General features: G+C 35.8%; 4 protein-coding genes across 11 annotated transcripts; 2 read left to right on the forward strand and 2 right to left on the reverse strand.

Annotated features, from left to right (window-relative positions):
* The first annotated feature begins 223 nt into the window (after window positions 1-223).
* Window positions 224-1,732, forward strand: LOC107262709 (ATP synthase subunit O, mitochondrial). Its single transcript, XM_015729178.2, has 4 exons — window positions 224-363; window positions 588-632; window positions 826-936; window positions 1,134-1,732. Exons 1-4 carry the CDS (start codon window positions 337-339, stop codon window positions 1,578-1,580), a joined length of 630 nt encoding a protein of 209 aa, XP_015584664.1. The 5' UTR covers window positions 224-336; the 3' UTR covers window positions 1,581-1,732.
* Window positions 1,733-5,205: 3,473 nt separating this feature from the next.
* LOC107275215 (casein kinase II subunit alpha) lies at window positions 5,206-11,932 on the reverse strand. Of its 5 annotated transcripts, XM_025080133.1 has the most exons (9): window positions 11,736-11,932; window positions 11,027-11,115; window positions 10,332-10,575; window positions 10,016-10,127; window positions 9,669-9,881; window positions 9,336-9,530; window positions 8,704-9,055; window positions 7,959-8,036; window positions 5,206-6,041 (listed from the first exon to the last, which is right to left on the reverse strand). In XM_025080133.1, the coding sequence occupies exons 3-9, from the start codon at window positions 10,424-10,426 to the stop codon at window positions 5,890-5,892; spliced, it is 1,197 nt and encodes a 398-aa protein (XP_024935901.1). In that variant the 5' UTR covers window positions 10,427-10,575; window positions 11,027-11,115; window positions 11,736-11,932; the 3' UTR covers window positions 5,206-5,889. The 5 variants fall into 5 exon arrangements, with proteins under 5 accessions (XP_024935901.1, XP_015610593.1, XP_015610595.1 ...); XM_015755107.2 differs by lacking the exon at window positions 11,027-11,115; XM_015755109.2 differs by lacking the exons at window positions 11,027-11,115; window positions 11,736-11,932 and adding an exon at window positions 11,591-11,614.
* An 852-nt stretch (window positions 11,933-12,784) lies between these two features.
* On the reverse strand, window positions 12,785-13,991 carry LOC107262711 (D-aminoacyl-tRNA deacylase 1). The gene is made up of 4 exons (XM_015729182.2): window positions 13,805-13,991; window positions 13,324-13,414; window positions 13,011-13,246; window positions 12,785-12,943 (listed from the first exon to the last, which is right to left on the reverse strand). The coding sequence occupies exons 1-4, from the start codon at window positions 13,845-13,847 to the stop codon at window positions 12,837-12,839; spliced, it is 477 nt and encodes a 158-aa protein (XP_015584668.1). The 5' UTR covers window positions 13,848-13,991; the 3' UTR covers window positions 12,785-12,836.
* Window positions 13,992-14,024: 33 nt separating this feature from the next.
* Window positions 14,025-24,894, forward strand: LOC107275210 (centrosomal protein of 152 kDa). Of its 4 annotated transcripts, none has more exons than XM_015755095.2 (12): window positions 14,025-14,150; window positions 14,232-14,426; window positions 14,631-15,513; window positions 15,590-15,678; window positions 15,766-15,966; window positions 16,323-16,562; window positions 16,655-16,827; window positions 16,937-17,398; window positions 17,473-17,795; window positions 17,866-17,969; window positions 18,055-19,416; window positions 19,504-24,730. In XM_015755095.2, exons 2-12 carry the CDS (start codon window positions 14,310-14,312, stop codon window positions 19,717-19,719), a joined length of 4,170 nt encoding a protein of 1,389 aa, XP_015610581.1. In that variant the 5' UTR covers window positions 14,025-14,150; window positions 14,232-14,309; the 3' UTR covers window positions 19,720-24,730. The 4 variants fall into 4 exon arrangements, 2 of the variants coding, with proteins under 2 accessions (XP_015610581.1, XP_015610582.1); XM_015755096.2 differs by adding an exon at window positions 24,772-24,891 and having other exon boundaries at window positions 14,032-14,426; window positions 19,504-19,720; XR_003058245.1 differs by adding an exon at window positions 24,772-24,894 and having other exon boundaries at window positions 14,033-14,426; window positions 19,504-23,812.
* The last annotated feature ends 6 nt before the right edge of the window (window positions 24,895-24,900 follow it).

Below are 24,900 nucleotides of genomic sequence, written 5' to 3' on the forward strand. Positions count from 1 at the left end.
AAAAATATTTCAACAATAGGCTTTTTCAACAGTTGTTGAGAAGTTCTATAGTTCCCGGGATCGTTCTAAGGGTTGCTTTGGGAAACCGCGGTGAGTAGCGGAGAACCTCTGCCCGCCAAGCTACGCGTCCGTGTTTCCGTTTAGCTCGGCTACGACGGGATTCGTATTGTCGACGGAGGCGATGATCACAATATCCTACTTCCGGACTCGCCGCTATGATTTAGCGCCACGATTTTAGTAACTCCGAAAATCGTAGCGTTGTGCATCTCCTTACTGATCTCTGTCTTACATAAGACAGTCGACTATCTTCGTTTTACCTTTATCCACATTTGCAAAATGGCTGCCAGCAGAATTAATATTATTGTAAGTTCTATTTCTTTAAATTCCGTACAATAATGACATGACGTTAAAGAAAAATATTGGTTACAAGTATGGGAATGTATTATATTTCAAGTGTACTAGAAAAGATATAATTACAATCGAAATTATATTTTCCTTCATAGTTCTACATGACAAATTTGATCATTTAATTACACAAATGTTTAGATTATAAAGCACAATTAATTGATTTTCTATTAAAATTTCAGGCGAGATCATTCTCCTCTTCTGCTGCTGTACAGCAGATGGTCAAGGTACATATTTACTGCATTGATATTTTTACTAAATTTGTTCTTATGTAATAACTTTGAATTGATCAGTTGTGGAAATTTATATAGCAATAAAAAGAGCACTGATGCAGATATTACACATCTAAAAATTGATGAATGCATGTTAATATTGAGATCTCATGAAACAGTGTTTCATACGTATTTCTATTTTATTTAGCCGCCAGTGCAGGTGTTTGGGTTAGAAGGCCGTTACGCTACTGCCTTGTTCTCTGCTGCCAGTAAGCAGAAATCGTTGGACGTTGTTGAGAAGGACTTAATTAAGTTTCAGGTATTCATGCTATTATATTAAAATATAAATAATAGTATGTACAAGACACAAACAGATCACAGTGTGTCTACGTATATGAAAGAATTTGAATACGAAGCTTTTAAATTCTTTAAAAACAATTCTTATACCTTTTAATAATCATATACCAATATTAGAATAAATATAATTTTTATCCTATGTTTATAATGTCTTGTCAGGGTCTCTTGAAGACAGACGCAAAATTAGCTGAATTCGTGAAGGATCCTTCGATAAAGCGCAAATCCAAGGTTGAGGCCTTTAAAGGCATTGGTGGAGCAGCCAACCTGAACCCAGCCACTACAAACTTGTTAGCTCTTCTCGCAGAGAATGGACGTTTGGGAAAGATTAATCAAGTAATCAATGCATTCAAGGTCATCATGGCTGCTAATAGAGGAGAAGTAGTTTGTGAAGTAATCACTGCAAAACCATTGGATGCTGACAGCAAAAGCAAATTGGAGGGTGCTCTTAAGTCGTTCCTTTCCAAGGGACAAACGCTTCTGCTTACAACCAAAGTTGATCCATCCATCATTGGCGGTATGGTTGTATCCATTGGTGATAAGTACGTCGACATGAGCATCTCTAGCAAAGTCAAGAAGTACTCTGAGCTCATCAGTGCTGCAGTTTGAGCAATACGTATGTGCTTCATTTTCTAATTGGATTGATCAACCATCCACTACTTTCATGTAGTTAAGTGCAATCGCAACGATGCACATTAAAAATAACTAATGTTATTAATAAATGAATATAGGAATAAATGATTTATTTAATATTCCGTTAAGAACTGTTCTTTACTAGTTCTATGTGCTCACACATAATGACGACGTTGTAAATAAAAAAATAGCATTACAGTACGAAACTGACTTTCTAATCTCAAGACTTAATCGAGCTGTAACGTAATAACTCCATATGTGTGAATACATAGAATTACTGATTAACATTATTTAAATCTCTTAAGTTTTTGTTGATACAGAATACGTAAATAATCAGAAAGAAACGGTTATCCCTGTCAACAGCCTGCGATTTACACGTGTCACTGACAGTTACACCTAAACTTGAACACAATCCTGTGATGGGATTGTATAAATTTGATTGAACAAAAAAAGATACGCATAAGATAGAGTTTACATTTTAAAAAACCAAGTCCTTTTCAATCAAAGAATCTATTACCCAAGCAAGAAGTGACAATGAATGCCATAAAATCATCCTGACAGAGTTTACACGGATTTCACAGTTAAAAGAGAAAAGAACAAAATAACCAAGAGGCAGGCAACGTGTTTAATATAAACAAAATTGTATTTGCTTTTGTTCTTTTAATCCTATACATTATCGTTAGTTTAATATTGTTACAAGTTTGTTCTTTTTTTGCTTCTTTTGACATAAAAATTATGTACTTATTGTACGCGCACGCACAAGTTTAATTCATTCGAACGTCACGCAAAGAAAATCCGTACCGTGACTATTTACCCATCGAGTTTCTCTTAGTATTTTCTTTTCTAATTAAGAGAACTTCGATTTCCTTCATGAATCCTCCGTGATAAACTTCATTCGCAAGAAACATAGTAAATACCTCGCAGAGAGTGTCGTAGGCGAAGTACGTGCCATATTTCGCAACTGTTCATTATGCAATTTATATAACCACTCGATTAATCTCTTTCTCTCGTCTCACCTGCAAAATCCATGGTACAATGGTATACGCGATATAGAAAAAATCTAACTAATGTTAAGTTATCTTTACGGAGGGATAAAAGAGGTGATTAAGGGGTGTGCGGGCATACGGAGGAAGGGAAGTGATCGACGTTGGGGTAGGAGAGAGTTCAACACTGCGAAAATTCATGACATGCGGGCCGCTGCGCGTTTTTCGCGAGTTTTATTGTCTTGCCGGTTGACCAGCAACGGATTTTCATTGTTCGCATTATTTTCCATTTAATAATCTGCACCTTAACCCGCGTCACGTTACGTTACAGAAAACAAGAGTGTGCAACGGCTCGCGCGCACATTTCGCATAAAGCCTTGCGACACCGTTGATACTCGCTAGTTAGCGTCACATCGAAAATAATTATTATTATTAATATTTAATATTATTATCCAACCCTTCTCCGTTTTTGCCCTCTCTTGTCATTTCTTTCTCGTCCACGTCCGCTTCCTTTATCGCCGCAGTCTCTATGAACGACGCGACGATTTAATTAAATACGTATCGATGAAAAATCCATGGCAGCTTAATAATTTATCTTTCGGTTTTCATCTCTATTATATAACGTTACATAGCCTCGAGTCGTTCCGCGGTACTAGGGTTGACTTGTTTTTCTTTTATATCAATCCTTCCCACTCTTCTATTTCCCTCTCACACAACTCGTGAACAAAAAATACATGAAGAGGATATTTGAATCTTGGCGCACATCGTTATTTAAAAATTCTTCCTAACCTCTCTTTTCTCTAAATACACTTAAATGATCAGAACGATGCAGATACTTTGGATCGAATCCTCATATCTCTTCTATTACGCTACAACTAATTCTCCCTTCTGTATCTTTGTTGTCTTGTCGTTTTCTTAATCCCTGCTTTCATTTATCTCTTGTCTACTACAACTTTCTTGCTCGGTCCCAATGAAACTCTTCCGACGTGCAAAAACCACATGAAACGGTCTCCTTAATCTCGTTCTATTATTTCTCATTGTTCCTCCTTTAAAACTAAACTAGATTATCATAAACTTAACGTACAAACGAATGGCTTGGAGGAGTCTAGGACGCGACAAATGAGAAAGAATGCACAAGCGATTTCAGGTATTTTCTTTTAAACGAGCTCCGATGCTGAAGAGCATATTTTTTGTGTGTATCTTGTCCTATATATAACGTGTATTAAAAAATGTTATGTTTTCTTAATCCTCCTTCGCAATCTGATAGCCATTAGCAAAATTATTTCTCAACACTCCATAGCATCCCGACGCACGTCTCAGGGATTCTAAATTCTTATCTATTGCGAATATTCACTGATATAACGAGTATCGAGAACAAATGACTTAACGAAGAAGAAATGAAGGCGCAATTAAAACGACTTACGCTTGCAATGTCTGTCATGAACATTATTTTCTATATGTATAATGCGTATAGGTACATTACTCTTTTTATAGGTACATTTTTCACGAGTAAAATATACATATAAAATCTTACAGTACACAACGACAAGGCAAAAACGGCGCTACGGTTCGTACCTGGGTTTTCTTTTCTTTTTCTTTTTTTTGTATACTATACTGGAACCGTTTTCATAGGGCGTCGAAGAACTGGCGACGCCACCTCGTATTTATACTTTGATCACGACGCTCTCTGTTTCGGGATTAATATTATAAAGCGCCTTCAGGATTCGCCTACGTTTAACGAGTTGTCGGCAGGAATCGAGGCGCGTTCGTTTTTTCCCTTTAAAACTCGTATTCTTTGTTTTCTCTCTCTTTTCTTTTATCCATATACATTACCGGATAGGAACTGACAATAAACTGACAAATTCGTACGAGTGTAAATTCCTGTAGAATTTTTCTTCCTACGCTCACTTTTCCCTCCTCTACTTTTATTCTGTCATTCTCTCCACTCTCTTTCTCACAATCAGTTGTACATTTCTCACGCGTTCAGCGACCTTTCTCAAAGAGGAAGTACATTTGGGAGTTCACGAAGCAGCAAATATTGTGAACTACAAATATTAAACTTTTCGAACATATTGATCCAGGCATATTGACAGAATCGCCTCTGACAGACGTTACAGAGTTTCGCCATCGCCAAGTACTCAGAACATACTGGCTACGAATAGCTCGGTTCGCCCTTCGCAATTGACAGGTTGGTTCGTTCACAATGAGATATGAAATTGCAAAACGTAAATTGCACATCGAATACTGTCGTATGGCTACTGACAAATTATTTATCTACCTTTTTACTTTTATTATCCAACCATCAGGCAAACTGTGTATTTTCAATACGGTACCAGCGGACGCACAGGTATTCAGATCACAAAGAGTACTTGGCTATAACAAACATTTTATTCAGCTATCATTGTAGAATCAGATATAAATGAACATTTTTATCATCATTAAATATTACTAAACTGAATGACCTAGTGTGTTGCTCGTATGTAATGCGTGTATGTATAAATGTACGTGTGTTTACATGTATATATGTAAGAGCGTGTGAATGCGCGTCACTTCCGATCGATTTTTTTTTTTTTTTTTTTTTTTTTTTTTTTTTTTTTTTTTTTTTTTTTTTTTTTTTTTTTTTTTTTTTTTTTTTTTTTTTGGAAACGCACGCTTTTGTATCTCTTGGCGTTAATCGTGTGTCTCTGTGTGTATAAATGAACCGTTGAGAAAGAGAGTGTGTGTTTGTTAGATGTAGGCATGTATCTTTTTTTTATTTATATATATTTTTTCCCGTTTTCATTATCATCATGTCTCATGTTCTGCAAACGCGTACGATCATCTGCGAAAGGAATCCGGACCCAGTTGTATAGTCGTCGTAGTTATCGAGTTCATCAGAATAATCAGCTGCGTCGTTATGAAAGATCTTTCACGATTTCGCAACGACATGGCGCACCGCACGCGTCTAATTTGCGTTATCAAACGATTTAGCAGTCTAATCATAAAACGCATCGTAGCGTCTGTCGTAATGCGCAGAATGTTCAATACTGGTTCTACGCGCATATCGCTACCATGATTTCCTGGCGATGAGCACGACGTTGGGCTCCTTCGACGGTTGTAAACTTTCACAGGACAATTGGCAACGCAAGTTGTGATCTCAGTCTTGATTGAGGGTTCGATGAAACCGATGAAACCGACGTTACGAACCGGAATGCCGTTGGCGCACGGGGCTACGACCTCAACGTAACAGTGTATCTGCTGTTGCTGTGTTGTGTTCTGAAGTAGCTTGGGAGACGATGGTTTACGGTTCGAGGCTGGTGAACTTATAAAAGCTGAGGTATTGGTTGGGAAGGTGGATGCTCTTCCACGTGGGGAACTTGACCTCCGACCCCAATGCCATCCATGCTTCCCAACCCAGCCGACCCAGAAACCGCAACTGGCACCGGCAAGCTGCCCATTGCCACACCATGGTCATCTGCAACAAATCCTTTCCTGATGACTTTGCCTCGAGCTCCTCTTCGAACATCTTCCTGAAGCACGCATACTCATTTCCCATGCTACAGCGAGATTCATTGCTCCAGTCACTTTTCCATTGTCATTTATGAAAATGAATTTCTTTCTTTCTTTCTTTTTTTTTCCTTCAAGTCTACGTTACCAGATTTCATAATTTCAATGGACCAGTGTTGTTAATATGCAACTTATAAATGTGTACTAGGTGAAAATATATTGCGTGGATATGTATTGTGGTGGATAACGCGAACGCTATTCTTATTTTGAGATACTGAATGTGCAATGTAATTTGAAATTTTAATCGCCCCACGTCCCAGTGTCTCGAACAGATAGGATCTAGCGAAATACACGTCATGCACTAAGGATTTCTTTTGAAATAGTACGTGTGGCGTGTTTAAGAAGTGGATGAGAAAAATTAATATCTCTATTAAATAATTGCCAGCTTCATCGTTGTCATCTTGGAATTTATATTTTCTCCTTTTCCTCGTCACCATTGTAAACGACGTCATCGGTATAGTTTTAGTGCTACAAATCCGACATTACTTTCAATCTCGGAAGGTTTCTGTGTAACTGATAAAATTTTTGCACATTAACGGTATTTGCCATTTAATAGTAAGATTTATTTTACAAACCAAGATGCCAAGATTTGGGAAGTTCCAAATTTACATTAGTCTTAGCGCGATCGGTCGTGATATCAATGCCAACCAGTAACACAATCATATACAATTTGATCTTTAGAGCTAAATGTAATCTCTCCAAGATTAAATATCCTCTAAAATATCTTCAAGCGACACTTCTCCTTTTCTACAGCGTCATTTTGAACAACGCGAAAATTCGGTATCGCCAAAGTTTCGCATCCTCGCTGACTCAATAGTCTGATAAAAAGTGAAATGTGACCGAAGAAAAAAAATATATATTCTCGTTGATGGTAGATGCGGAAAATTATGGACAGAAAAAAAAATATATATATACGCACTTGATAATTTACCCTTAATGATGGTAAAACAAAAAAAAAATGACATTGAATCTCATTAATAAATTCTAGTTAGTCGAATGATGTTATTCAGGTTGATGAACATATATTCATATAGCTATATCATGTATTAATGAATGGTATGGAATTGTGTTTTGTAAAAGGTTAAGGAAATGAAGGAAAGCTTGAATTTGTTTTTAACAAGTATTTTCATAAAAATTCTACAAAATAATTGACTCTTCCTGTGATACTAATCTGATACACTTTTGATTCTATACTGTATTTAGCCTGATAAGCAGGCGTTAAGATCATTATAGTATTTGAACTATTGAAAATTGAAATCACGGATTGATAAACGCTCAGAACATAGAAAAGCATTTGCAAAATTTACCGTACAGATTTTCATGTACTTTCGTTGGGTAATACTACGTTACTCTCAACTTCTTGATATTTTCCCTATCCGGTATCCAAAAACGAGTAGTTCAAAGCGAATAAGAGCCGATATAAAAAGAAAAAGAAAAAAAAAGATTTCTCGAGAAACTCTTTCTGATCGTCGTATATGTGGTAAAAGAACATTCAACTTTATTGGCATTCAAACGGCGTGACACGCATTCTCGTATTCGCAATGGTTTTTCTACAATTTCGATTGTAAAAATAATAAGAATTATATAACTGCGTGTAAGAATGTACAGCGAATGAACGTAAAGGAATACGTCTCCTAGTAATCGAAAATTACAAATCGCACTACGAGAGCACGACTCTGATCGAAATTGACAAAGAAACTTATAGCCAATGAAAGATAATTAATGATTAGGTTCTTCTTTATACCAGGTGTGTTAAACGGTTCAGTAATTATAAGAGGTAGAGGTAAGTTAAGGTGGTGGTGACATTACCTGGGCCGCTACTCACCTACAGGCAATGAGCCTGTCATGGGAGTAGGTGACGACGACACCATGGTCAATCGACCTTGTTCTTTCACTATGGGAACTATAACAAGAATAAATTTTAAAAATTAAATCGTTTTTATAGTCTGTTATTCATGTTACATTTAAATAATCAGTTTGTATGCAAACACACAAATAAGACTACACTGACTTTCTCACAGCTATTCAAATACGTATAATGAAATATTATCCGAACTATGAACATTGCCCTATCGAAGGTAAACAGTAGATCCTGCCCCAAAATAAAGACGGGTGTATAAAGAAATTTCTAAGAAATGACGAAGCATGTCCCAATGATTCTATTAAGAGTTTGTATAATATAGATAGCATAAGGCAATAAAAACGTGTAGAGTGTAAACATCGAAGACTGAGCTTGCTCGATTATATAAGGTAGCTCGATCAACGTTAAAGAAATAAGATGTGAATATTATCGAGAAAACTAGGAGAAAAATAGAGAGCAAAGCAAGTAATGTAAAATAATTTATTGTGTCAAATCGCACATGTATATCCGTATGAATTTAAATTGAACGTATATATGCGTTATCCAAATAATTTGGCAAAGAAAAAGTGCAGAACAATATCACAATATCTGTACTAATATGAAATTGCGTAAGATAGCCACAGTTATCTCAGTAACAGAACGTCAGTGTACCGAACTCGTGCAATGTTCTAAAACTGTTGAGAATTAATATAGGGATGAGTCAACTCACAGAAATAAGGATGCTCCATGGCTTCGCGCGCTGTGAGTCTCTCGTAATGGTCATAGCGCAGAAGCTTGTCAAGGAAGTCGAGGCTCTCGGGCGAGACCAAATGTTGATTTTCCGAATGAACAAATCGCTCCCAGCGTTTACGCGAATGCCGACCAAGAATGTCATTGAAGCGGGGATCTAGTTCAATGTGATACTTGTCTAGATACTCAAAGAGTTCCTCGGTGCCCAAGACTTTTGCAATTCTGACTAATTGATCGTAATTGTCGTGACCATGGAAGAAAGGTTCTTTCCTGAATATCATACTGGCTAGCATGCATCCCAGCGACCACATGTCTAGTGAGTAGTCGTACATCTGCAATGAGAAGAAAATAAAAAAGAGTTAAGCAAATCAATAATACCACCATGACAATTCATTGTAGGATGAATGGACAGGCGTGTTGTCTGTTTTATCTCGCAATAACAAGTGCAGTATTATCCTTGGATTATAACCATAAAATTTATATTTTTATGTGTATTCGTTAACTGATTGCGTGGTGCATAAATATTTCTCTGTCAAGGTATAAGGTCGGATTGATCGCCATTGAATAGCGAAGAGGTCGCTCGTGGGAGGTTGTAGAAAAATAATAACTGACCTGATAGTCCACGAGCAATTCGGGTCCTTTGAAATAACGGGAAGCCACGCGAACATTATATTCCTGTCCTGGATGGTAAAACTCAGCCAATCCCCAATCGATTAGCCGTAGTTTTCGGTTCTCATGGTCAATCATAACATTGTGGGGCTTTACGTCCCTATGCATTATACCCATGCTGTGGCAGTAGTCCAATGCCTGTTAACGAAAGATTTCGATATATCTCAGACCATCAGTATTTAAACTAGACTTCATGATTGATGGTCAAACGTATTTGGGTGTAATCTAGTGCATTCGTTTGACTTTTAAGTTACAATTGTTGATAAGAGGACGTACTTTCAATAATTCGTAGAGGTAGTATCTTATGTCATAGTCTGTAAGCGTCTGGTAAAGCTGCTTGAAATCTGTGTTATTCACATGTTCAAATATCAATGCTGGTGTCCTTGAGACCGGATCTTTTACAACTGCCTGTAGCGTGATTATATTGGTCCCACCTCTCAGATTTTCTAGGATTTTAATCTCCCTCTTTATCTTCTTCTTTTTTACTGGCTGCAAGAGAAAAGATTTACTGTTTAAATTTTTAATTAAGCACGAGAGAGTTATTTTCATTCCTTTTTGACTTGAAAGTTTCAAATTTTAATCCTGTTTTTCGTTAATAATCTTTGTTCGTAGCACTAACATACCTTTAGTATTTTAACAACACATTTTTCATTACTTGTGACGTTAATGGCCTCGAACACTTCACTGTATTTTCCCCGTCCTAGTTTTCTGACTAACTGGTAGTCATCTTGTTGACTGCAAGGACAGAGAAATAGGAAAAAATGCATCTACAAAAGCACTAATGTTTAAGACAATTATAACTAATTTGAATGACAAATAATTTACTTGTTATAGGATTTGCTCTTTTGATGCAACAAACATTATGGTTCATGATTAGAGAAAAGCACAAATATCTAAATTATAGAAATCTTTACAATAATTGCAACAGTGAGTACTTACCCCCAATCAACAACATAGGATTCGTAGTCCCAGTAGTCTCGAGGTTTGTGTGAGTTAACGTCTGCATAGACCCGTGCTCTACTTGGCAGCGCCATTCTCTCAAAACTGTGGCTGCTTAAATGATTTTCGTTTGCTTTACCGCTGATTACTGTGGTACCTTCTTTACTTAACGAAAATGATCGTCTACCAACAACTTTTTCTCCTGCAGGAAACCAACCACCGATGTATGAATGCAGGAGTAAACCTGGTAAGTTATTTGGGAAAACAAATTAGATATTATTAATATTGTCAAAGAAGAAACAAAGTACTCGAATCATGACGTAAATAAGCTACAACTATTGAAACACAATGAACATTGAATTCTTCCAAGGTGATGTTAACCATTAATGTTACATAAATCCTTGTACAAGCATAAGCACAAATACCTTAAAAGGCTTATATACAGTTAAAATCCATCATTAAAGTCCAACAAGTCATAATGCAGGAATTATTTATATTTGTTAAAATATATGTATATATTGCAATTTAAGTGCACAGCATAAGATGGACAATAAAGAGGAGATATAAAAGAAACTGAACTAAGTTTATATAGTTCATAAGCTTGTAGCATCCCACAGCATAAAGGGATTCACAAGTGCTGTTCTACGTAAAAAATGTAGACGATCACAAAATCTGGACAAATCTCCGATACCTACAACTGTCTGAAGCAAAAGCAATGTACAGCGCCGACCCATCTTCTGATAGACAAACGTACAAGGAAACTGTGTGACTTGCGTCAGCAGAGCTATGAATCCAAAGAAAGTTATGCATATGAGATCGTTCTTGATAAGTAATCAATGAAAATGAACTTTGACAATATTTGATCAAAGGGTTGAAACAGGTATAAGAATATTGATGATCCAATAGTCAACTCATGGACAAAAATATTATCATGGTTAGGAATTAATTAAGTCACGTTAATAGAAACTAAGTCGTAACTATTAGAAGAGTAATACCATGCAGAGCCATTAAAATAAAAGGCATGCAAAGGCGAGTAATAAGTAGGCGTTAGAAGCGCAAAGGCGGCTGAGCATGAATTTGGTAATAGAAATATCTTGACCAAGGCAAACGAGGAACACCCGCGTCTATCGATCGACAGAGTCAAACAGAATCTGGTTTTGTGACCGATTTCCCTGACACAAGACCTTGAGAGAATTCATGGAACGAAAATACAGAATGTTTCGCACAATATAATAAAATGAGTTCTCCATGCTACGGACCATCCTCATCTCAAGCAAGGATGTTCGATATTTGTAGCGCCGAGCGTAAGAGCACGCACACGTACATGAAGACGCACACACATGATAAGGAAAAATCACACGCCAGCACGGTCGGCCCATTAATGTTGACTTATTTTCGGCTCACCTAATACATTCCTGGGCCGAATCTTGATGGTTTAGCCCGCGAAGAATCGGCAAATTTCGTCACGGACCCGCAGGACCTTTCTACAGGGCGCCTAGAGCCGCGCGAAGGCGTGAAACACGGGATTTTTGCGGGCGGCCGGCTTCTCAAACGAGCGAGGTCCAAGATGGCAGCCGGCGACCCGCCGAAGACTACAAAAACGTAGATTGGCTACTCTTTCCTTAAAAATCGTCCTGGAACGACTTAACTCCTCATGCCTAGAAGATGACACCAACCAGGTGACACCTTTCCAAAAAATTTCATTACCCTCGAAAGTCTTTATACAAGATAAAAATATTAATTGGCGAAACCAATTTTTTAACTTTTTTTTTTTTAATAATGCCAAAAAGATTGAGCAGCGATTGATATGTTTGAAATATTTTTAGTTATTTTTAATACACGACAAAAAGTACACATTTTTTTTATAGTGATTAGGCTACTTTTTTTTACATTTTTGTGTATTCAGCATTAATAATATATTACAAGCAGAGATGAGTATCTTGGCATTAGATGGATAAATCCAATAAACTCATCTCTGACTACACTTCTCAGCCACTTAGAACTGTTCTACCAGAGATCAACCGAGTTTCATTGTCGAGCTTAGCCAATCAGATCGACATTTTTAGGAAATACAGGCATTTAATTGGCTAATCTTGCTAGTTAATTTTCGGTTAACTATGGTGAATAAACAGAAATGTGGCAGCTCCTATATGAACAGAGATGATATGAAAGTACTTCAAATTTTATATGTATAAACTTATTTTGAACAAAATCGAAATGAAACATAAACAAAGAAAACAATCTAGTAATATTTAATATATTCATAAATTTATATAACTAGTTTAAAATAGGCAGTAATATATAATCGCTATATTGTTATCTATAGCAATAGTACATATATATTTTTTAGATTTTTAATCTAGTTTATTAATGAAAATACCATTACACACTTAAATAGGACAATATTGATATTCATGGCTAAAATTTTACACAATTACATAACAGAGACTACATTTGCTGTTAAATAGTTTATTGCAGTATACATATTTGCACTATTAAAAATATTCATACATCTGTTACATCATTAGCTGTTTTAATTGGAGATTCAATCTCTAGCGTTACAGGTCCATCATTTTGTATATGAACTTGCATCATAGCACCAAATTTACCATCTATAAACAAATTTGCAATAAAATAAAGTGTTACAATAAAGATTTTTACACAATAGAATCTTTATACCTTTGATCAATTCTGGTTTGTATTTTTTACCAAGCTCCGCAAGAAAATTCATATAAAACGGTTCCGAATCTTGCGCTGGCATTGCTTTATGAAAATCTAATTTGTTTCCTTTCATGACGTGATATAAAGTGAATTGGCTGACGCACAGTACTTCGTATTCTTTTTCCATAACATTGGCACACCATTTTCTACCATTTTGCCCCTCAAAGACTTTCATATTCAAGATTTTTCGTACACTGTTGGATAGTAATACATTTCTAAATCTGATATATTATTGTTACATAAGATTGACTATGGCAGAGTAAGACATTACATATATTCCATGTCTGCCAAAGTATCATCTCGTTTTATCCCAATCAAGATGCATAAGCCATTTTCAATGCTACTGATAATTTTTCCATCAACTGAAAAATATTATATATCAATTTACAGAACCTGATTTATATATGTTATATCGCCGTTATCCATTACATCATACATAAAAAAAAATATCGGTGTCGTTTAATTTCAAAGAAGTATGTACTATTTGAAGCGGCGCATTACACATGCGCATGTGTAACGTTTTTCACACGCGGGCAAAGTAGCTTGGTTTTCAATATGTATGAATTTGAATAATATATATTATCCTAGAAGAACTATTTAGTTTCTACTTCCGTAAAGTTTGCGGTATGAGCATTTAGTATGTAAAAATCTCAAAAGCGTTATAAAATTTCGTACTGAATATATTGCGTATAAAAACATTATGGTCAATGGGTCAAATCAATATCCGTATAACCTTAGCTATACCATCATACCTGATACGCTTGCCTTTGTTACACGTTGTATCACAGCTTTCATTCTAAATGATTTCCTTTTTTCAGTGGACTGAAGCAAGCAAGTTTCCAATTGTATTCACCGTTTGTATGCTATAAAATCAGACAAAGTAATGTAAAATTGAGCTCACACAACTGACAAGTAAGCATCACCAGCCAATGGGAGAGCCACGGTATAGGAAAGCTCATTTCCCGCGTGTGGACTTCCTATAATGCTGTTTGACTTTTCAAAGATTGTTTACAAGCAGCACAAAGTGAATAATCCAGAGAAAGTTGCAACGCAAAAAGATTCAGAAGCATTGTCGCAATCAGAGAACTTGTGTAAAATGTGCGCATCTACCATTACTGTACTTGTGAATTGGCTCTGTTAAACGCAATTTCTTTTCGATGACCCACTTGTTGCACCTAGGTTATGCTGTTATAAACAAAGATATTTTGTGTACAAACTTATGGTTTGAGTGAGCGATTTGTGAGAGATTAGGCAGGAATGGAGGGTCCTGGCCTGAGCTTATTTCAAGGCTCTGAGAGCATCCAGTTAAATACGAGTTCGCGACGACAAGAAGAGGAGGAAGAACAAGAGGATCGAAAACGGCGCGATAAAGAGGTACATTTATGAAAAGTACAGTTTCGATGCTAGTTTTTTTTTATATATTTTGCGAAATACCACATTGTTAATTATGTATGCTATAGTATTCAATGATGTCTAACTTGTCCTTGTGAACTATGCCTTGCCTCTTTGTGTATATATGTTAATATCACTGCTCCAATATTTTAAGGTATTTTTAATAGTAAACCATTATCATCATAGATTGGGGCCCTGTTAAAACATGCACTTGGTGATCTGGAAGATGATGATGATGTCAGCTTTATCAATAGTACTCATTCACATGTTACATGTAATGAGGAGCATAGTGGTATTATGGTAAATTCTTTGCACCAGCCAAGTCAATCAGATAGGAGTCCAACAATTTCACAATTTCAAAAAGAGTTTGATGCTTATGGCAGAATAGACGAAACAAAAAATTATAATCAAAATTCAAATTCGTTGCATCATGCCGACTCTGAAATTGGTCCTACCGTATCTGATATACAGAGAGATCTAGGAGTATATGGACAAACAATGACACCATATGGCAAAAATAACAGAAGTAATGATATGGACAATATGGTCCCAGACACGCCATACGAATTACCTAAACCACCAAACCCTGGATATCCCCTTAATTTAAGGACACAAGTTAATGAAGAATATACATTTCATGATAATTATCCTTATAACTATGGAACTCCTGCAAATCACTATGATAGACAGACCAATAATTATTCTAATAACGGATATATTGATGGTTATGATGAACACAATAAAATGCAGTTGAAACCTGTCCGTGAATATGGTGGAGGAGATAATGATGTAATTTCGGATCATTTTAATCATTGTTATAAAACAAGTCCAAATGGAAGGCCTGCAGATGAAAATACAGCTTATAAAATGGCTGAACTCAATAGTAAAGAGCAGTTAGAAGTTCTTTATTCAGTTAGAATAAAAGAAATTCAAAATTTAACTGAACAAGTACAACAGTTACAATTGGAGAAAGATGAGGAACGAAATCAGCTTAATAGAAAATTAGCTCTTGCACAAGCAGAGGTAGAGAGATCCAATTTATCAAGAAATCAGGCTCAAAATTCTCTTGGTAAGATATATCATAAAATAAAAAAATTTCAGATTAGATTTTTATGTAAACGTAACACACTATTCATACTTTACAGTTGATGCAAAGGCAGAAATAAATGATCTCCAATCTCAGGTTGCATCACTAAAAGAAAATGTTGCCATCTTGGAAAAAACAAACCATAATGTAAGAGATATAAGTTTCATCTCTAAGGATTACTGAATAATGGTGCATTACATTTCATTTGCAATATTATTTTGTACTTTTGTTTAGATGGCCGAGGATTTAGCGGTTTCGAAAAATTCTGTAGTTGATTTACAACAGAAAATAGTTATTTTAGAAAAAGTACAAACATTACAGGCAAACGATAGATCTCACGAAAAATTCTTAAAACAAGCGCAAGAAAAGCACGCAATTCAAATGAAAAATATGCAAACTCAAATAGATGTGTTAACGGAAAAACTTAATATGAAGGTACCTTTTGCGAAAATATATAATTTTAAGCTTCATTAATTTTCCCTATCTTCTATTATCGAACCCATAAGAACTGAATTCATTTTTGTTCCATTCATTAACAAATGTTAATTGATCATATCAATCATATTTGCTTTGTTTGGATACCAGTAATGACTACATTATGGGCCAATTATTATAAAAATTCATATGTTTTAATGTGATCCTTAATTATCATTTTAAAGCAATGTTTTTATTTATTTCTGTGAAATCCAGTCGAAGTCGATATGCTAAACGCTTATTCGTTTTATTTGTAACATTATTGAACTGTTCTATCAATCAACTCTATAATTAACTACAAATTTTTTATTGATTAGGAGACTTCTTACATTGATTTGGAGCACAAATTGGCAGATGTACGACGCGCACATGAGACTCTGATGGTGGAAAAGGGAGATACTATGAATCGTTTAGCACAAGCGTTAGAAGAAAGTCAAAATCAGTGTCGTAATCTGATGGCTAGTAATAATGGCCAGGAAGTAATGCAATTACGGGCACAAATCAAAATAGCTGCTCAGGAAAAAGAAGAACTATTTAAAACTATCAAAGAGTTGCAGGTAACTTATATTGATATTAGCGTATTATTTACCACAGTTTCTTGTGAAGTTTGTTCATATAATATTTTACGTGTGTCGTACTTACATTATAGCACAAACTAGAATTGGCTAAAAGTGACACTGTACATTATGACTCGTTATTGGCAACCACACTTGAGGATGAATCTGATTCGATAAAACAGATGAAGCTAGGGGAGTTGCATAATAAATCCAAGTGTAAGCCTAACGATGACATCACAAATAAATTACGGGGAGAGTTGCAAAGGTATCTTATTAGGAGATGATTATTTAAAAATTAATTTTTTTGTTTCAAGATTCATGTAGACTACATTCTATAATATTGCAACGATTAACGAGTTAATTTGTTATTACAGATGCCTCGCTGGGCAAGCGGTAAAAAGAAAGGAAATAAATCGTCTAGAAAATACATTAGCTCAAAAAGAAAAAGAACTAGATAATGCTCTTAAGATGGCTGAAACATGTCGGACAGAGGCAGCCCGATATGCGAAGCGAGTTACTGAATTAGAGCAAGAGCTGAAATTACTCCTGACAGAGCAAGCAATGAAGGCCAGTTCGCAGATACAAAAGCTTTCGGATCATTTGACGGAAACAAAAAAGCAATATGATCTTCTGAAACAAGAAAATCAGAGCTTGCAACAGAAACTAGAAGAGACCTTAGCCATTAATCAAGAGTCGATGCGGAAGTTCAATGAAGATACGACGGCTCAGCAAGAGAGGGAAGCTGTCGACGAGTACAATAAAGAATACCTAGAAATACATAATAAAGCCGTAGAGAGAGTAAGAAAGGAAGCAGAAATCGAGATAATGCAATTGTCGTAAGTATCCGAATGTAATCAGGAGTTCAATTTTATAATGTGTCATAATATAATTTGTAACTTTAAACTTGCAGAGTGCATTTAGAACAAACACAAAAGGAACTTGATCGGGTCAAAGAATTGTATATAGACGTTTGTGGTACAAAGGAACAGTTAATAGCTAATCATAAGCATGAGGTGGAGACGTTAATGGAAACGTATGCCGATCTAGAAAGTCGTAAAATAGAGATGGAAAAAGTGGCGAAAGATTTAGAAGTGCAGATTAAAGTTACCGAGAGATTATCTAGAGAGGGAGATAATTATAGGAGTAAGATTATTGAACTAGAAAGAGATCTAGCTGAGGAACGGAAAAAGAAAGAAGATTATACGAAGAAAATTCATACTGAGATAGAACGAGGTAAATTGAAAAACTGAAAAATCTCTTGTATTTGAATCCATAATTATGTTGCTACTTCAATTGATTTTAGCGAAAGAAGAAGCTTTAAGGGAACTTCGTAATACTCATCCTGGTCGACAAATCAATGTCAACTTGCCAGATCATTGCTCTGAACATTTAGATAAAATCACGCAGGTATGTTTGTACAACGATAAATGCGTTTCTACTCTGTGGGTTTAATATTTTCCTTCTATTAAATAAATATTATTTCATGATATAGCTCGAAGACGATTGTAAACGTTTAGAAGAAAAATTATCTATTACTGTTGAAGAACAAAGAAAAATGTCGAGCTTACAGGCAGAGTTAGATGATGCAAAATTGAAAATCGCTCAGATGGAAATTGGATATGAGTCACTGAGAAAAAAATATGAAACTGTTCTCGGCGAACGTAACGATCTTAACACGAAGCTCTCTAAATTGGAAAGTGAATTATTGGATGCTAAGAAATGTTTAAAAATGGAAGATTCGGATGATGCAAAATTAAAAATCGCTCGGATACAACTGGAGAATGCGACTCTGAGGAAAAAACACGAAAGCATTCTCAGCGAAAGAAATGCTTACAAAGAGAAAATATCAAAATTAGAAATTGAATTGAACGATACAAAGAATATTGTGAAGTCTCTCGAAAACAAAGTCAGAAGATCTAATGAAATATCACTGATATCGAGAAGCGAAATGGATCAGGAAATATCTCGATATAAGGAAACGATAGCCCAATTAACTACCAGAATGAATGGCATGAAAGACGATCGGAGTAGTAATTCGATTCCCGATGAAAAAAGCAACCAATTACAAGAGGATCTACAAGGACAGGACGAAAGGATGCAGAGACTGAAAGATTTCGAGAGAATTAAAAATGAAAGAGATCAGCTGGTAATAAAATTAAAAAATCAGGCGAAACAGTTTGAGCAATATGTCAAAAACCAAAAGCAAGTATCTGTGGAGTTGAATTTGTCGCCTCGCAGCTCAGGCGATGGTACGGACTTTCAAAAATTGAAGGAGTCCACGATTAAGGAGGTACGTGAAGAAATGGAACAAAAAGTTGCCGAAGAGCTAAGAGGAATAGAACAGCAACATCGCGAGAAACAGAAATTAATAGAGGAAAGGTACAAAGCCTTATTGGTAGAATTGCAAACGAGGTACGATGAACGAACGAAGGAGATGCAAACCATGAAGGAGGCCATCATTGCTGAAAAAGTAAAATTGCATTCGCAGTTTAAAGCGCAGGAACAAATTGTTGCTCGAATGATAGAAGCGAAGCTGGATGCCTTACAGAAGGAGTTGATGGCGAGAAAAGTGAGAATAGAGCAGTTGCAAGATCTTTTGAAAAGTAAAGAGAACGATGTCGAGGAGGAGAGAAATGTGATGGCGCAAGTGATGTCCGAATGGGCTGCCGAAATGCAGGAAGTGAAGACAAAGGAAGTTGAGATGAGTGAGGAATTGAAGAAACTCAAAGAAACCGAGGAAAGTTTGCAAACGGAAGTGAAGCAGTTGAAGGAAAAAGAAAGGGAGATGAAAAGTAATATTGACATGTTGAAGCACAAGTATCAATCTGCTAAGAAGACTGCAAGCAATTACAAGGTAAGTAAATCCGTATTTCTGGATTTGTTACATAGGATTTCATGTTTGAGAAGATGTATTTAATGCAGAATAATTTTTTTTAAATAGGAATATGCAGAAAATAAAGAAAAATTCTTATTAAATGAATGCAAACGTATAGAGGAAGGATACAAAAGAGCCATGAATACAGTACAACAAAAAGTTGATGCAATCGTTAGTACTCAAGAGGAACAAGTGGCGACAAAACTGAAAGAACTCGAAAGTCAATACGAAGAGCAGTTGGAACAGATGCGACTTAAAATGAAGTACAAAACTAAATGTTGAAGTATGTATTAATGTCATTAGCACGCAATATGGCTTTCGTAGCTTAGGATAAATTGTAGTTAGAAGAGGCTAGTTATTTTTTAATTTAAAGCACTTTATTGTACAACACCTTATTAGAAGATTTTTATTTTATGGACGAATAAGTTTAAATTTACCAGTAATATCAGTACTATCGCTGCTTGTTTACTGCTCTTTGAATAATATGATGTCAGGCACTAGCGAGTATCAATTTTATCTCACAAATTGATTATAAGTTCACATTAATGTGTCAATTTGGAAAGTACTATTTCCTTGCCCATCGATAATCTGATTATCGGTTGTTTATGTAATATAATAATTGTCGGATAACACGCAGATCGGCCGCGCATCCGACTGTCACGTTTTGATAAAATATCATAGGATCAAATATCGAATATTATACCATACGTCATGGACAAATATTTTATACGTAGCGTGACTCTCGGGGTGTGGTCAATCTAGAAGAAGCATGAACTCGTAGACGGTGGCAAAAGCGTAACAATCAATCGTTTTTCAAGCTTGCTATTACTATACATTAATTAAATCGTCACTTTTCTCTCTCAAATAATCCGACAACACAAGTGATACCAATGCATTGTCTGTAGAAACCAAGATCAGCTCTTGTTTTTTACATGATAAGGCTTCACTCGAACGAAAGACTGGATTATAATCTCTATGATAAAGTACCCAAAGTCATTATAAAAGTTTTAATAACTGCATTAAAATCATGTTATCATGAAAATTGCATTTCATTGTAATGTGACATCAATTAGCCATTCATAATCCAATCCACAGGAATAGTAGCAAAAACAAGCATATACGGGTGCGCGTGGGGCGTACGTGTACATAGAGTAATCGAGATTCGACCGTCATTACGGTTATTAGTACAGGTAGTTTATATGGTTAAGTAAGAGGTCTAACTTTTCTTACTAGACTATACCCTGTTCCTCCAAAGAAAACCTTTTCATGCCATTAGAATCTCTCTACGTAGTGTGCTAAGGAAAGATGAATACGACGAAGAGTTTTATAAAAAAAAAAAAAATTGTACAAAGTGTGACTTCTTAATGTAACAACGTACTCTCTTTCTTTTTTGTTTTGTACAAAAGTTCGGATATCTGCCGTTTTGTTCAATGCGCATATTTCAGTAGCCAAACTGTAATAAATACATACATAATATATTAGAAGCAGGACTGAAAAAAATATGTTACGCTTAACCTCATTACACCAAACATGGGTACATAGGTCACTACAGTGAGGATTCAAATTTCCAAAGTTGGATATATATTTGAGAACATAAGTGTTTTAGCACAACTTATAATTTTTTCGGTTTAACACTCCATTTTTCTATTGATTTTGAACAAAAAATTAACATATATATACATATATATCATGCGATTATTTTTAACACCAAATTTTCTTACGTTGTACGTTTATTAATTTCTTTTGGTTTCTTTATAGATACTTTTGTAAAACTTTTAAGTTCTAAATTTTATTACCCTTTGGATGTATTTGGTACTACATGATATTTAGACTAGTTTCAGTATTCGTATTGTATGAAACTTTATAATTGTTGACGTAATAATGCTATATTTTTCAACTACGATAAATTTACAAGTTATATGGAATTATCTTCCGGTGTTTAAATATATATATAAATATAAAAATATATACATATATTTTTATGTATACATATATAAAGATTTGTTGCAACGAAGAAAAAAATTTAATTTATTCTTAAACGAAGGTTTTCTAGGATAGACTTAAAAATTCTTTGTTTCTCTGTATTCAATAATGGATGGCTCTATATAAATTGGATTTGTGCAAAAGTAATGTTAGCAACGATAAAAATTTCGTTTTTTATCATTTAACCTTACGATTTGTATGACTTTTACAGCATTTTAATACTCAAAATCATAAGCTGTAATCGTAGTATTGGAATAGCGATAGCACGTGAGAAAGCTCTAGCTTTCGAGTGAATTTCCGAAAAATCTTTTTACGAGAAAGATTTCTTGACAGGTACCTTTGTTTAAAAATAGAACGTATGTCCAATCTTCGTTGCCACATGTTGCATCCTTGTCATTGGATGACTGTCCCGAAAGTGTATGTTGATTAATCGCCCTGCACTCGTCATTTACAAATGGATCTTTAAATAATTTTCTCAATTTCTACAATTTGCTTAATATATATTATATAATGTACTACCGTGTCATTACTGTCACGCTTTACTATTAATGACTCTTAATATTACTATAATTATTATAAAATCATCACTGAATAGAGAGTATTATTAATATTAATTAGTCATGTATTTTTGTATGTAGAGTGAATTAATTTATTTTTGTAATAAAGATTTTATGTCATCTTTTTTCGATTATGCTGTCTCGTGTAGTGCGAGATCTGGTCATCTTCAACACTCTTCTTCCATCAATTTATTAATGTCCACAATTCCTTAAAAGATGTCATCGATGACATTTATGTTGCAATTTCTTCATTTCATTATTAACGCCATACAGTAGAAGATACACTTATAGATTTGTAAATCCATGAACATTTTTTAGTCTCAAATTTGCTAAACAAATTGATATTATTTTTAAACTACTTTTAATCTTTGCACTCTAACAATAAGTATTATATATATGTATACATACAGGGTGTTCCGAAACTACCTGACCCGGTGGGTATGGGGGTGTTCGGGAGGCTTCACTAATCACGAAAATGACCTTCTTTTTGTCCGGAAGGTCATAGTTTTTAAATGGGAGCAAGTCAAAGTTGAAGTTTGCTTCATCAGAATTTGGAATGCATTCTGATGTTTAATTGTTTGTCATAGAATTTTGAACAAGTGGGACAAGGATATTTTCACAGTATGAATTTACATGAAATTGTATATGTCTCGAATTCAATGAACTATTCGCATTCCTCATATTGACAAGGCACATCAAACGAAGCCAGAATCGGTCGTTATTATTTGACAGAAAATCAATGTCCAGGCGACATCTGCCCGAACGCTGCGTGTGTTCCTGTTGATTACAGCAACAGAACGGGTCAGTGTACAAATATATTCAATAAGCAGGGAGATACTAATTTACGAAGGTTCATTAATCCTATGATACGAGACAATCTATAATATAATTATTATGTAAAAATGAGGCGTCCAAAAAATTAGAAATAGAAATCATTCCGTATTTTACGTTACTAAACACTATAAAACCCGACTCTTCAAATGTTTGCAATTATTTGTAAAAAAAAAAAGGAAATGCTGCCTTGTCATTCTATATATTGTGACGTGGCATTTCGACATGCATGCCACAAAATGTAACATTCTGCGATTTCCGGCTACGTCGTGGGGCCCTATGCGTGGGGAAGGGATTTCGTGGCGTTGGACTGTATATTATTTGTTGAATTTGTATTCATTTCCCTCGTGGGAACGTTTTTTTTGTGTTTTATATTTTTCAAGCGGATCCGGAAGGGTCTTGTCAAAATTTGAGTACTGCGGGCCCCGAGAGTGCCAACCACGGGCGTGGTGGAGCGCGCTGGCGAGGCGTCGCGACAGCCAGACCGGAGCACACACTCTAAGATGCCAGCTACGCGGAACATTCGGCGAGCGTCTCCCCGATCCAGAGGGCATGCGGAAGTTGCAGGAACGGCCTGGAGCCGTCCATCGAGGGAGCAGAGGTTGATGTGATTCCCACCTCCCGAAAATATCACTGCAGCCATCCCAAACACGAAAGATGCCAGGATCTACTTTATCGGAACCGAAGAAAATAATTGTAGATCGCGAGCGCTCTGGCGAATTCAATGGTTCGCCAATCAGCTTGGCCTAAGGGATGTATTACAGCGCGCCTCTTGGGAAGGTTCCCTATTTTTGAAATTCTTAGCGTGACTTACGGTGTGGCCGAGCCTAGGAACAGACGTATTTTCGTCTGATAAACTTTGTAGAGTCTCGTATTGTTTTGTTTTAGCTTTGTCGGATTTTTCTAGTATTGTATTCTAGTATTGTACCGTGCCGTTTTGCGACTGCTTGAGGAACCCAGTATCAGATTGTGTCTTGGTGATATCTGGAGCGACTAGGAGGGCAGTGAGTGACGCTTTTGTGAGTTGACCATATTTACGTGAATGAGAGATAGACCGTGACGCAGTGTCGTGCCTTACGCATTCCCGATCATTATTGGATCCGCGGATTGCTCATCGGTGGCGCTCTGGAGGATCGATGCTATTTAATATCGTTTATGGGTCAAATGTTGGTTTCGCGTTACCGTCGATACAGTCCACGCCTCGCGGAGTCATTTCCTTAGCGCAAGGATATCGTGACTCCGTTAGCACTCGTTAACGTTAAATTCTGTATAATATCCTTTGACTTGTACATTCTGTGGGGAATGGGGTATAGCGTGTACTTCCGTATAGTATGGAGTACGATGTATATTTTTGTAGAATATTAAGGTCCTGTAAATTTGTAGATATTAGTTTGCCAATAGGTCTTCGGGACCGACAGCTTAAATAATTCCCTTGGGGGATCTACGGTCCCGTTCTGCGTAAAGCGTGTATATTCTGTATAGGAACCGTTGTTCCATTTCTTTTTCTTATTGTGTTGAATAAATCGGGCCAGATTGTGGTTCCGTATTTAATTTTGAAAACTTTATTGGTTATTCGTTGTAGTTTTTGAGAGTGAACCTCCCTAGATTTCAGATTCCGTTTATTGTCTCCCAGACCCAGGACCCCAACGCATAAGAGCTGGCCAGGGTGTCCTTAGGAGACAGCGGTGTAACTCTGGTTATACCTGGCGCCCAATAATTTAGTATTTTAATAATTATTTCTCGCGGTGCCATTTATTTGTGCGTCACCGTTAAAAAGTGTCGTCACAATATGTATATATTTTGCTTAACTGGTCATACGATTAAAACTGTGTAAAGTATATGCACATACTTTCTACGATAAGGCAGTATGAATTGATAGTAAACATAAAGTTTATAAATACATAGAGATGCATTTTCTTTTCTTTGTTTTCGTTGTATGTTATCAATATTTCTTTCCTTACAGCGACTCGTGAAACACTTCGAGGCTCTGATTTTATTGTGCTAGTACAAACAGGCATGTGATAGAGACGACTGGATCTAATCTACACTGAAATGTCACGTGTATAGAAGGAACATAGTGGGGGTGATCATC

Source organism: Cephus cinctus, unplaced genomic scaffold (genome assembly GCF_000341935.2).
Source record: "Cephus cinctus unplaced genomic scaffold, Ccin1 Ccin1_scaffold0126, whole genome shotgun sequence".
Classification (NCBI taxonomy): Eukaryota; Metazoa; Arthropoda; class Insecta; order Hymenoptera; family Cephidae; genus Cephus; species Cephus cinctus.

What these genes read in the sequence shown, in the direction of transcription:
- LOC107262709 (XM_015729178.2), top strand. Translation starts at nt 337, where the DNA reads ATGGCTGCCAGCAGAATTAATATTATT. An exon ending in CCAGCAGAATTAATATTATT is followed by an intron (nt 364 to 587) that starts GTAAGTTCTATT and finishes TTAAAATTTCAG; the next exon opens with GCGAGATCATTCTCCTCTTC. An exon ending in AGGACTTAATTAAGTTTCAG is followed by an intron (nt 937 to 1,133) that starts GTATTCATGCTA and finishes ATGTCTTGTCAG; the next exon opens with GGTCTCTTGAAGACAGACGC.
- LOC107275215 (XM_015755107.2), bottom strand. Translation starts at nt 10,426, where the DNA reads ATGGCGCTGCCAAGTAGAGCACGGGTCTATGCAGACGTTAACTCACAC. An exon ending in AATTGCTCGTGGACTATCAG is followed by an intron (nt 9,056 to 9,335) that starts GTCAGTTATTAT and finishes TTCTCATTGCAG; the next exon opens with ATGTACGACTACTCACTAGA. An exon ending in GACAGGCTCATTGCCTGTAG is followed by an intron (nt 6,042 to 7,958) that starts GTGAGTAGCGGC and finishes GATTTGTTGCAG; the next exon opens with ATGACCATGGTGTGGCAATG.
- LOC107262711 (XM_015729182.2), bottom strand. Translation starts at nt 13,847, where the DNA reads ATGAAAGCTGTGATACAACGTGTAACAAAGGCAAGCGTATCAG. An exon ending in TTGGCAGACATGGAATATAT is followed by an intron (nt 13,247 to 13,323) that starts GTAATGTCTTAC and finishes ACTATCCAACAG; the next exon opens with TGTACGAAAAATCTTGAATA. An exon ending in CAAACCAGAATTGATCAAAG is followed by an intron (nt 12,944 to 13,010) that starts GTATAAAGATTC and finishes ATTTGTTTATAG; the next exon opens with ATGGTAAATTTGGTGCTATG.
- LOC107275210 (XM_015755095.2), top strand. Translation starts at nt 14,310, where the DNA reads ATGGAGGGTCCTGGCCTGAGCTTATTTCAAGGCTCTGAGAGCATCCAG. An exon ending in ATTTAGATAAAATCACGCAG is followed by an intron (nt 17,970 to 18,054) that starts GTATGTTTGTAC and finishes TTCATGATATAG; the next exon opens with CTCGAAGACGATTGTAAACG. An exon ending in AGACTGCAAGCAATTACAAG is followed by an intron (nt 19,417 to 19,503) that starts GTAAGTAAATCC and finishes TTTTTTAAATAG; the next exon opens with GAATATGCAGAAAATAAAGA.